The sequence below is a fragment of the Rhagoletis zephyria genome, unplaced genomic scaffold (assembly GCF_001687245.7).
Source record: "Rhagoletis zephyria isolate East Lansing unplaced genomic scaffold, Rhagoletis_zephyria_1.1 Rzeph_scaffold_01479, whole genome shotgun sequence".
Lineage (NCBI taxonomy): Eukaryota > Metazoa > Arthropoda > Insecta > Diptera > Tephritidae > Rhagoletis > Rhagoletis zephyria.
The window spans coordinates 15,346-28,378 of NW_016158563.1; the positions used below are offsets into that span (position 1 = coordinate 15,346).

Here is a 13,033-nt window from a genome sequence, read left to right on the forward strand (position 1 = left end):
AAAAATCGAAGAAAACCAAACCCTTTTGCATTGTGAACCGGAAGAAATCTAAAATTCTTTGCTTGAACGAGTCATGTTTTGCATTGTGTATGGCGAAATGGGAAAAGTGAGTTTGAATAATGTTTGACAAGCCGCTTGTGTAGTGTAAACTTCGGAAAGCTTTTTGTTCAAAAATTTGCAGAGCGATTTAAGAACTCTTGCGTAAAACATAGTTGCTTTTCGTCGTTTTACTTTTTAATGTTTATTGTTGATTAGTTTTGAGTTTATGAAGTATTTTCTGTAGTAAAATTTTGTCGCAAGCGCCATTTGTCCACACTTTGTATGAAATACGACAAAATGTGATCAAAATTTCTACTAAATTAACAACACTTTTTACTCAATATCTAGGAAACTAAAGGAGATATCCAAAATTCGAGAACACCATTTCTAAGATATTAATTAGTTTAATATGACTGCATCACTAACTAAATTTTTACTAAATTCGAAAAAATTGTAGTCAATATCTCGGAAACAAAAGGAGATATCTATAAACTGATAACACCAATCGAAAGAATTTATTTCAAAATATATAACAGCATCTAGAACTAAAAATCGTCAAAATGGCGCTTACGACAAATATATCTGGAGAAAATTCCTCAAAATAAAGTTGCTCAAAAAATACTCAATTCCTCACGTTTTGAGGAATTACTCACAAAGTGGCAATGCTGTTCCAATCTTTTCCAGCCCGATGACATTTCTTTTTGATCTCAATTTCATTCTCTTTCTCGCCAAAACTGATAACGAATTACCCGGTTTCTGTTTGTGACCTTTTTTGACCGAATGATATTTTAAGTTTTCTCGTTTGGGCTGCTTGCTAGCTGTTCCATTAAACAGGACATATTTTGTCTAGTTATATTGCAATTAACGCCAGCACATGACAAGGACGCCAGCCTTTCGTTTGCTCAACACAATAGACTGCCATTGGAATCTCAGCAGCCTCACAAGGAAAGCGTTTACAAAAAATATCTCGAGATCAAAGTCACATAAAACAGAAATGTCCCTGAACGAAGCCAAGCGCACGGCCGCACATCGCGCAGTGGACGATTGGGTTATAACCAACACAGCTGTGGGTATTGGAAGTGGTTCTACTGTAGTGTTTGCTGTGGAACGCCTTGCAGAGCGGGTACATAAGGAGGGTTTGAATGTGGTATGTGTGCCGACAAGCTTTCAGGCGCGCCTATTGATTTTGGAGCATAACCTGACACTCGGTGATTTGGACCGTAATCCCAAACTGGCAGTGGCAATCGATGGCGCTGATGAAGTGGATCGTAACATGATACTTATCAAAGGTGGAGGAGGTTGTTTGTTGCAAGAAAAGATTGTTGCTTCTTGCGCCGAAGACTTGGTGGTGATCGCAGATTACACAAAAAATTCGGAACATTTGGGAGACCAATACAAGAAGGGTATTCCTATCGAAGTAGTGCCTATGGCTTACGTACCTATTAGAGAACGTATTGCAGATAAGTTTGGTGGCGAACTGAAGTTACGTATGGCTGTAGCAAAAGCTGGGCCATGTGTTACAGATAATGGAAATTTTATCTTGGATTGGAACTTTCCGCGAAAGTGCGATTTTGACTGGGCAAAGGTGGACAAGGAATTGCTGCAAATACCCGGTGTAGTTGAAACAGGATTATTCGTAAATATGGCAACTAAAGCATACTTCGGTATGGCGGATGGTAGCGTAAAGACACAGGAAAAATAAATTTCAAAAGAGATTTTCTACACTCTGGAAACAGCCTACGGATTTATAAACTAGTATTAAGCAGTCCTTATAGATTTACGATTTTTTTTTTTTAATTTTTGACACATTTTGATTCCTATAATATTAGTAACACAGCGTTGGTTAAGTTAATCGTGTTTTTTTATATTTCATTTACAAATGTAATAAATAATTCAATTACCAAGACTTTTCTCCTAAACTAAATTGCTCATTAGTAGTAGTCCGTTCTTCTTAAATATTTGTTTGGAAATAAGTTTATTTTTGCATCCAAAATGATGCATCATTAAAAGGATTTCTTGTTTCGTGTTGGCAATAAGCTATCTTTAGCATAATTAAAGAGCGAGAGTAGACCCTGCTTTTTCCCGCGTGAAAAGTAGTTTGTTACTACATCTTGACTTCCTGCATTCATGAAAATTATTAAATTCTTGCAAGAAAGAGTTTAAAAATCTTTTCAACTTACCCATACTGTCGTTTACAGTAGTCGGGAGTACATTATCATTTGCGCTGAGGGATACAAAGAGCGAGAAGGGCACCATCCAGAGGCATATAGTGAAGTATGCTAGCACCTAAAACAAAGGTTATTCTACTGTCTACAACAAAATTAAACTTATTTTCGTACCTGCATAAACGGATAGTAAACGCTTGTGAAATGTTGAAATGCCAAAAAGTGGTTTATAATCAAAAATACTAGTGCCCCAATAAAAGGTACTGACAGGAACCGTATGAAAGGAAAACTGGTCATGATGAGGCCGTGGAAAGCTTGCGCCGCAAAGCCACAAAGTATCATGCTCCACGGCAAATTATCGCAGAATATGAATAATATGTAAACAAAAACCGTGGCGCTAATCATAAACGTGATCAGTTTCCGTGCAGTTTGTGTGTACTCTTCCACCAGTTCAGCAATGTAATAGAGACCAGCCGCTATCGTAAAACAAAAAATGGCTTGTTACAGTATTCTTTACATCACTGTTTTCTTACCAATTGAGACTGTGATAAAGACGATGTGTATCACCAGTGCTATCCAACTTAATATATATAGAAACGACATTTTGTGTTCCTATGTGTTTTTCGATCCCACAAAAGCCGTTTGAGGAAGTAAATTTGTTTACCAAATAATAAATTAAAACGTCAGCGTTCGCTTATTTGTTTTGGAAAAATCAGCTGTTTTGTTTAATGGAAATGCGAATTGGGATGGATGAAAAACGAAAAGGCATGTAGGCTTGCCATACCTTCAAAAATTATAGTTTGTACCGAAGAACGTAAATCTACAAATAACGTAAATCTACTTCCGTTTTAAGTTTACACTTCTAGCCTCCAATATCATTTAGATTTTGAAATCGTTTTATAATAGCTTTTAAAACACAAAACTAATGAAATATTATTATCCCAATTTCTTCATCTGTCGGAGCAAGGGTTCAGTTTGCTTTCTAAAAAATTGTATCACGTATTCTTAACATTCCCATGTACCTAGTTTTATGTGATATCTGGCAGCACTGGCAGATTTGATATTTGACAGCTGCGAAAAAAGCGCGTGCATTTTCTTGCTGCTAGCTCGGCGGAGTTTCATTTTTCGGAGGACAATTGAAACGCTTCACAATTTTTATTTATAATACCATTAAGTTCATATTAACAAAAATATTTGTTTATAAACGAGAGTGAATAAGTTACAATTGCATTAGTATATCCGTTTAACCTTGAAATATCTAAGAAATAGCCGAAAACTGAAAGGGGTGAACGGCAACAACAACTGTACACGCAAAGTCAAACGAAGGAAAAATTCGGTTTTTCCTCGCCAGTGTGGAATAGTTTTGTAAGGTTAGGGACAGATTTGTGTTAAAATATCGAAAAATATTGGCATTAAATGCCGCCCAACAACATAGAGCCTGTCGAGCATCCGCAAAGTGATGCGGAAATGCGTGATGAAGAAGATATTCAGCCCACATCCGCCGCAGAGGCAGAAACACCCACAGAAGATTCGACGCAGCAACGTTCGAATGGGAGTGAAGGTGGTAGTAATGCAGATGAGGGTCAACCATCAACTGAGGCAAGTGCAGATACAGATACCGAGATGAATGGTGCCGTAGAAGAGGGCTCCAGTAGCTCCGTCGCAGCCAATGTGGAGGGCGAGAATGGTGTGGCAGCGGGTAATGAGGTGGCGGGCGATAATGAAGAGGCAGGTGATGAAGTAGCTGCCGTTGCTGCTGATGCTGATCCATTTTATGGGTTCGAAGATGAGGAGCCAAATTTTGATAGCAAAGACATGGCACAAGTATTGCAGATTTGGGAGGCGCAGCATACACGTTCCGGATACGACCCAGTGCCAGTGCTGAAAAGGTAAATTACTGCGCAAACATATAATTACAGCTTTGCCGTGTCTAAACATGTATGCGCAAACAGGTTTTTTTTTTTAATTTGTTTGCAATAATGAAGGTGATCGTCGACGAAGTAGCGTGCTGCTTTTTCCTTTTTGTTTTCTTTTCTAGAAAGTTTTTTTTTGGTATTTTTGTTATCTGTTATTGACTAACGTGACGAAATTAAAAATAGCAACACAAATTAATTGTTTGTCTAGTTCAATGGACTTATATTATTTATAGTAAAAACTGAATTTTGTTTGGAAAATAATATTTTTAGATTGGCAGAAATTTTTGAAAAAGAAAAGGAAACTTACATGCGCAAAGACCACGACCCATTTGAGGACCGCCATCCATATCGGACGGATCCTAAGTGCCAATTTGGTGTATTGCTGAAGCAACTATTCCGTAAAGATGTATTCATGAATAAGGTATTTACATACATATTGTTACTTTAATATAAAAGGGCCCCACCACATATTCTTCCGAAATTCAGCTTTGTACTCAAATCGTTAGATTAAACACCTAAATGCCTATTAGAACTAAAAACTGTTATTACATTAATAAATAAGATTATACAAAATCATATTTATGTATTTACTTTAAAAAGATTCGAAACTATATAAGGCTTTCTTCTACTCTGTAAATAAAAAAAATTAAATAGGACCTTTCTGTATTAACATACATACCTACATATACATCGCTCATTTGCTGCTTGAAATTGGCTTCGAAGTTTACAGTTTACATGCGCTCCCTTAAAAAATTAGATATTCTAATAAGCTATTAAATTTTTACACAACACAGAAGAAAATGTCGTTCCTCCTAACCTAACTCAAAATTTTTTTTAGCATTATGTTACTTTCAGAAAATGAGTGAAATGTATGTACATATGTCCATAGTATACTTATAAATTTTAAAGTATTTACTATATTCCTTTTAATATCCATTTTAGCTTGTAAATGATTATTTGCGAGATAATTTCTTCACCCGTCAAAATATACAAAAAAGTTCCTTAGAGTTAAATATTCTGGCTTGTCGCTTAATACTGGTTATTGCACCTGGTTTGGAAACATCAGCCGTCTTCCAAGGGGAATTCGAACATCTTATTCATAGAATTTTTGGTTGGGCCGAAGATAGTATTGAACCTTTGCAAAGTTATGCAACCGGTTTGCTGGGAGCCGCAATGGAAGTAACCGAAATAGCGGTGTCATTTAAGGAACACAATACCCGCCTCATACCAAAGGTTCTAAAGCGTTTACATATGTTACAAGCCTTTTATAAACCTGGCACTGAGTGTGGTCAATCCTTGGCTGCTCAGCTTCCAACGGAGCCAAATTCAGCGAATAATTCATTTGAACAACTTCTCCCTCCTTGGATAACCAATGACGTGGCATCTTTATCGTCACCGCAAGCAGATGATCAAGCGAAAGCAACCACGTCAGCAGAGGCATCGGCTTCGCAAAACTTTAAGAATACCCTAGACACTCACTGCTCAAACTCTAACATGTCCACACTATTGGAAAATAGTCGTGATGCTTTCCCTCAGGGAAGTGGTTCACGTTACTACAAAAAAATTTATATTCCATTGCATCCACCCACTGCTGAATCCAGTCAAGCACTAATGTTGCGGTATGTCACTGCATTGGGCAATCATCAAGATTATTTGGGCTTAGTTTTTGAACATCGCGCAATGCAGTTTGTGTTTGGATATTTGAAGAATTTGGATAGACGAGATAGTTGTTTGGCATTTGAGGCTCTAAAATATCTCGCTTCACTACTTTGTCACAAGAAGTTCGCACTTGAATTCATTGCGCATGGCGGATTGGAGGTAAAAATTTTAAATTTTGTAATATTGGGGTTTTCTCTTTTTATTATACATATATGTATGTACATATGTAATCATTTTAGTTGCTGCTGAAAGTACCACGTCCAAGCATCGCTGCCACTGGCGTGTCGATAACACTATATTACCTCGCCTATACTGAAGAAGCTATGGAACGCATATGTAGCATGCCCAGAAATGTAATCGTAGACTTGGTGCATTACGCACTCTGGTTAATGGAAAGGTCGTATGATTCCGGTGTTTGTCATGCGACCATGTTTTTCGGACTCAGTTTTCAATTCAAAGTAATTTTGGACGAATTTGATTCCCAAGACGGTCTTCGCAAGCTATACAATGTTGTACGTAGTTACTTTACGTTAAATCCGCCGTGAGTTTAAATACAAATATCCTTTCTTTCTAGATATCCATTCTTAAAATTTTGAATCCATCCAATAACGATGACGATGAGAATCCGGTCGATGACGATGTGGAGTGCGCTTCGAGACAACTCGTGCGGCATGTGTGTGTCGCACTTAAACGCTATATGGAGAGCCATCTTTTCTACAAATATAACAACTTCATGCGCCAGCAGTGTTCGCTATTAACTGAATTCTCCCAAAATATTGTCACCAAAGCGGCAAAGGCCTCCTTGGAACAGATCAGCGAGCAAGTGCGAACATTGCAGGAGCATACGTCAGTGCGCGCTCACTGGGCACCTGTGGACAAACTATTGAAAGTGAGCGGCATTACCCTGCTTCTGAAAATTATAGCTCTTTCCTATGATTGGAATAACAGTGTTCGGTAAACTTGCTTAAAAATTCTAAATATTCTTTAATAGTTCACTTTTTTTTTTTGTTAACTAGATCCGAAATAGTGCGTTCGGCATTGGATGTTCTATCCATTTGCTGTGTTATACCGAGAGTATTTCTGGTCTACTGCGAGCGCTTGGATGTACCAGACAGTGCAGGTGCTTCAGGAATCTACTTCATTTTGGCTGCCGCTTCGGGTGACATCACAGCCGATGCTGATGTTCAGAAATCTGCATTGGCCGTACTTGTCCATTGCGTCTGCGCACCTTTGGCGAGAGTGAGCTAATTAATTCTTCACTTTTTCTTTACCGATCATTAAATATTTATTTTCATTGTATAGAAGGAGCCGAATAATGTCATGAAAGTATTTAGTTCTACAAAGCGTAATAAGCAAAATAATCGTTATTGCGAAGAGTTGATAGAGAAGGTGTGGGAATCTGTTTGCTCCAACAATGGAATCATTATTCTTCTATCTTTGATGCAAATCAAAGCGCCGATCACTGATGCCGATTGCATTCGTGGCATGGCGTGCCGCGCATTGGCTGGTCTAGCGCGCTCGGAACGCGTACGCCAAATCGTGGGCAAATTGACACTCTTTGCAAATGGCCAGATTCAAACGCTTATGCGTGACCCCATACTTCAGGAAAAGCGCGCTGAGCACGTTTTGTTTCAAAAGTATGCGTTGGAGTTGGTTGAACGTGTTTCGGGCAAAACTAAACCAATTTCCAGTAAGATGGATCCTTCACTTGCCAATATTCACAAAGCAAATGTGATTGCACAAACCAAAATTCAGTATAACGAGCAACAGTTATATCAACTAATACACGATCACCTGGAATCAAAGGGGCTTCTCCAGACCGCCCAAGTTTTGCAGAAAGAGGCCGGTTTACCGCAAACCTCTTTAAACACAACGAAAAACTTCCACCAGTCACCATTTGATTACAAGGTGGTGCCATCGTCAACAGTGCGCCAGCGCTTGCGCAGCCGCATGCAAGATGTCAACAATGCTATCAACAGCATAGCCAACGCGCCAACAAACGAACAGCAGCAGTTGAATAATAGCCTTACCGTAGATGAGGTGCCGACTAGCAGCAGTTCTGTGACACCTATTAAATTGGTGAAAAAATCTGAGAAAACATCAGCTGCACCTAACTCTACAGCCAGTACTGCCGCTTTGGCCATTGCGAATGCGAACGCGCAGCGCTCTTTGCAAAAACAAATTTCCTCACTGCCAGACGATGTGCACTCCGAGAGTGGTTCGCCAGCGCCGCAGCACAGCAACCAGACGGGCATTACGCTCGGCACTATCGTCACCGAGTATCTCACCAACCAGCATGCCTTGTGTAACAACCCGATGACAACGTGTCCGCAGTTCGATTTGTTTACGCCACACAAATGTCCTGATCCGAAGCCGAATCGTGTGGGCGATAATCTTAATCTGACTGCGCGCATCTTCAAAGCGCAAGCGGGGTACAACACAGCACGCCTGGATCGTCGTTATGTGCATTCGAACTTCGCACCTTGGCGGTCGGTGCGTTCCAATGACTTTCCATCCCTGCAGTTTTCCACATGTGAAATAGTGTCGCCGTCCAAACTACTGCTTGTTGGAACTCACCGTGGTGAAGTCAAGGCGTTCAATCTTTCCAGTGGCGCAGAGATTTTCTCATCTGTCTGCCACAGCTATGTGGTAGATTCTATAAATTCCAATCGTGCTGGCGACCTGGTACTAACGTCGTGCTCCTGGCGGTCACCACTTAGCGTGCTCTGGTCCATTAAGCATAACGAGTTTGCCTCAAAATTGAGTTTTGCCGACGATTACTATTGTGAGTTCAACAATTTAACGCAGGACAAAGTGCTGGGCACCCAAAATGATGTAAGTACAAAGTTCCTATGAACGAGTTTCACATGACTGTAAAACATTCCTTCCAGTGCGCCATTATTTACGACATAAACACGGGGAATAAGATATCAGCATTCACGCCGACGCTTGGTAATCAATATGTAAAGAATCGCGCCACCTTCTGCCCCACCGACGAGCTTATTTTATCGGGTAAGTTTTATGATAATAAAATATATTTCCAAATACTAATCGCGCTCTTTTAAGATGGTGTTCTGTGGGACGTGCGATCCGGCAAGGAGATTCACAAGCTCGATAAACTGAATCAATGCCTATCTGGTGTATTCCATCCTAACGGTTTGGAGGTATGACTCATCATATCTGACATTTTGAAGAGTAATGCCAAACTGATTTTGTTCGCCCACAGATTATTTCAAACACCGAAGTCTGGGATCTGCGCACATTCCACCTTCTTCAGACTGTGCCTGTTCTAGATCAATGCTTCCTTAAATTTTCGCCGATGCGCGTAATGTACAGCTACAATGCGGAGGCTTCCGATGAGCGCATAGATGCCATGCTGGAAGAGTTGCCCGCCTGCGAGACCAGTTTCAAGGTGCTTGACGCTTACGACTACTCCTCAATATCGACAATCGATGTACGACGCGGCATCTACGACATGAGTATCAACGATAATGGCAGTCTCATCGCGTTAGTGGAAAACCAGCCAGCGTACGATTCGAGACCGGAGACATTCGTCAAAATCTATGCAGTGGGCATGAAGAAGATTGAGAATCAAGAAGAGGTGCGTCATGGCGACGCGTCGTGCATAGCTGTTGGCGTCGGCAATGATGGCAGCAATAGCGCCGACCGCGCTGCTGATCTTGCGGACGCTGATGATTATGACGACGATAATAACCCTGGCGACATTGCTGCCGACGATGGTGGTGGTCGCGGCGAAGGCGATCGAGCTGACGATGGCCTTGGTCGAAATCAAAACGACGACGGCCACGTCGCCGACGCTGATAACAATCGTCGTGATGGTGATCACATTCGTCGTTTTGGCCGCATACGCGAAATCAATATCGACATCGACGCAAGTCGGCGACACAACGGCGGCAGCGGCGGCGGTGGTGAAGAAATCATCGTGAGCTTTCGTAGCTCAGCGTTGCCCGCGGCCGCCAGTGGCAATGGCGGCGTCGGTGTGGTGATCGGTCGCGGTAGCAATGGTCATGCTGCGCCACGCCCCAGTGCCGCTGGCGGCGCTCACGGCGCTAGATTAGCACCGGCTGCCTTGGGAGCTGCAAGTCGAGGCGGCGCGGGTATTGCGCTGCGCGCCAATCGCTACAACAGAGGCGTTGCAGGCCGAGCGGTTGGCGTTGGCGGCAGCGGCAGCTTGACGGTTAATGGCAACGCTGTGCGCGCCGACATAGGCATTGGCGCTGGCGCAGCAACAGTAGCAGCACAAGACCTTATCGATGCGATAATGAATAATTGGTTGCCTCTGCTTTCAGGAAGATGATGAAGATCCTGATACTGAAGACGGTTCGGACAGCGATACAACAGATAGTGAGTGTCGCTTATGATTATCTACTGGGCAGGAAAATGTTCCTATATGCATGTTCTTTTATATTGCAGTTTTTGATATTAGCGAAAACGGTCAGATTCGTTTCCAACGCCGGCGACGTAATCGTTCGAACGGCGAGGACGACGATGATGATGAGGATATGGATAGCGATGACGACAGTGACGATAATGACGACAATGACGGTGATGATGCAGACGATGGCGACGATGGCGACGACGATGGTTGGGTGGATATGTCCATTAGTGAGGACAACAACGACGATGATGATAATGATAATGAGCAAGCGCAACGAGAGTCGTCGTCGTCGGGAGACGAAATTATGGAAATCCATTTTCGGCCTTTTTAGAGACTGGCATACTATTCGTAATTACTATTCATTGCTTTTGGAGTAAACTAAACAAAAATTAAAGGGAGAGAGATCACTGCAAGCGCATGCAAGCTTTCTACTGTCTGTTGATGCGTCTAAAGTAAATACAATAGTGGGGCAGGTAAAAGAAGTAGTTTTTGTTTGAGCAACTAAAACAAAATGATTAAAAAAAATAATAGAAGGCAAACAAAAACCAAAAACTGTGAAATCCGCGAAGCAGAATTTGTGTTTATCAATGTGTACTATAAGTTCGTATTTAATTGCAGTGTATAGTAGTTAGACACATCGACATAAAGGTGAAAATACAAAAAGAGAAGAAAACTATAAAAATTAATTGATGATTGCTTCAACTTGAAGCTCTATTGCAGATGTGGATGATTTAAAAGATTTTTATATGTGTAGCACGTTACCCTGCCGTTGCTTACACGACATACTTGCAAGATTTACAGAATTTTCGAAAGGAATTTCTAAATTAAGAAACAAAAAACTTTGATAAGCACTTTGTATGTTAGAAAACGATTTGCTTAATGTGTAATTAATATTTGTTGTAGTTTGAGCATACAATTTTAGCCACAAATTCGCTGGAAATCCATTTTTCTGCAATAGAACTGCTAGCAGTTTGAAAAGGAAGTTTCTCTCCAAATTTCTATTTTTATTAGCATATTAAGTTTTTTTCTTATTATATCTATGTATGTTATACTGTTTGTTTCAAAACACAAGTAATTATATAAGACGCGTAATAATATTTCAATGTAAAAATTGTAATTGTCATGCGAGTTCGCGTCAAATTATTACTGCATTTCTTTTTGTAAGTACTTTAGAAAAACAACAACAAAAAAGTTAAACATAAAGAGTATCGAAATAAAATTATATATTGTATGTAAATAAAAAAAAAAACAAGGAGCGCTTACTGAATATTGATATTGGCACGAAAGTGTGGAGTTATCACCGGAAGAAATCGAGAAGTTGTATGGAAAGTATCAGAATGCGCATGAGGATTTGCATTGCCCAGTAAACACCGTTAGTGCAGCTTACCATTTCCCACTTAATTGAATTAAAAAAACACAGCTTTGGTTATATTTCATGTCCATTTTTTATTAAAACTTTAATTATTTACACTTATAAATAATTGGCAAAGCCTTGAAAATCATAATTTTTATTGTATTTAACGTATTTATAGTTATATATTCATTATTTTTACTGAACAACACTTTACTTTTGGCGTGAAAGCTAGCATTTTTTAAACACGAAACTGGTATTACATTGAAATTTTGCACGAAAAATCTTAGTAGTTTGCGTAATTTTTACAACAACGAAAAAAATGTATATATACATATATATATATATATATATATTACTTTTTTTTTGAATATACATATATTTTACATTTAACACTAAACATGAAAGTCGAGCTCACAACTAAATTAGCTTATTTTTTTAAATCATTCTGTGTTTATAAAAATATTTTCACAATTAAATTACATACATATAAATTAGTTCTTAAATTACATTTGCTTATAATTACTTATTTTACATAGCGAAGACTTTTTGTTGCAGCTTGAACAAACGTCCGTCCGTCCGTCCGATATAATAGGATGTCCTTTGACTTCTGTTTTTCTCCAAGAATTCATCTTACGCGCCCATTGATTTAGCCTTTTGTAACCTACGGAAAATAGCGATTTCAATAAAGAAAGTTGAATAAAGTAAATATATAATAAAAGTGCAAAACAGTTGAATTGGCGCTAGCGGAATCTAAAAGCAGTTGCTTTAAAAGCTTTACTCGCAAAAACATTGACAGATAAAAATCCGGTAGCGAAATGACCCCAGCTAAAGGCTGTCGGTACAGTCGCTAAGTGCCACCTTAGCACTCTTCTTATTATACTCACTTCCTCCTCAGCACCTTGAGCACTATAGCACCCTCGCGCACATCCTTGAATAGGCGTATTGTTTCCGCGTGGCTCATACCTTGCACGGACGTGCCATTAATTTCGACAATCTCGTCGCCTGAAATTAACAAAACAAATATTATTTCACTAAGCTCGCATTTTACCAATACCATATTTTAACTGTAATTTCGTTTTCAAAAAGTAGTTTTTAATATTTTTTTTTTTATAAAAATTTAAATATTTTAACAAATTTCTTGTAATATTTTTGAAATTTGGCTCTGAAAATTTATATATGTATACATACATACTTTGTTTTTTTTAATTTTCCTTATGTTATTTTGAATTTAGCAAGTTTCATGAAAGCAGTTAAATTTTTCACTCAAAATGCTGGTAAACCCTGCAGTAATACTATAATTATATTTTTAAATCTGGTTTCTTAAATTTTTTACAAAACCATTTTTTTTTTTTATTATTTATTTATTTTTTTTTGTAATATGCATTCGGTTGAAAATCATTCTCGAAACTTTATTATAAAAAATTATATTCATTCTTCTAAATCAATTTTTATTTGCTTTTATTTAAGAATAAATAATGTATAAAAAAATCGATTCGTACGC

General features: G+C 39.1%; 3 protein-coding genes across 5 annotated transcripts; 2 read left to right on the forward strand and 1 right to left on the reverse strand.

Annotated features, from left to right (window-relative positions):
- Positions 1-754: 754 nt before the first annotated feature.
- On the forward strand, positions 755-1,943 carry Rpi (Ribose-5-phosphate isomerase). Its single transcript, XM_017617726.1, has one exon. The coding sequence runs from the start codon at positions 914-916 to the stop codon at positions 1,739-1,741; it is 828 nt and encodes a 275-aa protein (XP_017473215.1). The 5' UTR covers positions 755-913; the 3' UTR covers positions 1,742-1,943.
- Positions 1,883-2,931, reverse strand: LOC108364150 (protein TEX261). Its single transcript, XM_017617727.1, has 4 exons — positions 2,738-2,931; positions 2,379-2,680; positions 2,220-2,325; positions 1,883-2,158 (listed from the first exon to the last, which is right to left on the reverse strand). Exons 1-4 carry the CDS (start codon positions 2,805-2,807, stop codon positions 2,043-2,045), a joined length of 594 nt encoding a protein of 197 aa, XP_017473216.1. The 5' UTR covers positions 2,808-2,931; the 3' UTR covers positions 1,883-2,042.
- Positions 2,932-3,278: 347 nt separating this feature from the next.
- On the forward strand, positions 3,279-11,381 carry mahj (LisH and WD40 domain-containing protein mahjong). Of its 3 annotated transcripts, none has more exons than XM_017617731.1 (12): positions 3,279-4,093; positions 4,391-4,541; positions 5,063-5,938; positions 6,019-6,291; positions 6,354-6,733; positions 6,796-7,018; positions 7,082-8,614; positions 8,671-8,791; positions 8,846-8,943; positions 9,006-9,380; positions 10,090-10,144; positions 10,214-11,381. In XM_017617731.1, exons 1-12 carry the CDS (start codon positions 3,621-3,623, stop codon positions 10,507-10,509), a joined length of 4,854 nt encoding a protein of 1,617 aa, XP_017473220.1. In that variant the 5' UTR covers positions 3,279-3,620; the 3' UTR covers positions 10,510-11,381. The 3 variants fall into 3 exon arrangements, with proteins under 3 accessions (XP_017473220.1, XP_017473219.1, XP_017473218.1); XM_017617730.1 differs by having other exon boundaries at positions 3,279-3,574; positions 3,640-4,093; positions 9,006-10,144; positions 10,214-10,257; XM_017617729.1 differs by having other exon boundaries at positions 9,006-10,144; positions 10,214-10,257.
- Positions 11,382-13,033: the final 1,652 nt, after the last annotated feature.

Coding starts and splice junctions, on each gene's coding strand:
- Rpi (XM_017617726.1), top strand. CDS start 914: ATGACAAGGACGCCAGCCTTTCGTTTGCTCAACACAATAGACTGCCAT.
- LOC108364150 (XM_017617727.1), bottom strand. CDS start 2,807: ATGTCGTTTCTATATATATTAAGTTGGATAGCACTGGTGATACACATC. Junction 2,681..2,737: donor CTTTATCACAGTCTCAATTG/GTAAGAAAACAG, acceptor GTTTTACGATAG/CGGCTGGTCTCTATTACATT. Junction 2,159..2,219: donor TACTGTAAACGACAGTATGG/GTAAGTTGAAAA, acceptor TCATGAATGCAG/GAAGTCAAGATGTAGTAACA.
- mahj (XM_017617729.1), top strand. CDS start 3,621: ATGCCGCCCAACAACATAGAGCCTGTCGAGCATCCGCAAAGTGATGCG. Junction 7,019..7,081: donor TCTGCGCACCTTTGGCGAGA/GTGAGCTAATTA, acceptor TTCATTGTATAG/AAGGAGCCGAATAATGTCAT. Junction 8,944..9,005: donor TCCATCCTAACGGTTTGGAG/GTATGACTCATC, acceptor GTTCGCCCACAG/ATTATTTCAAACACCGAAGT.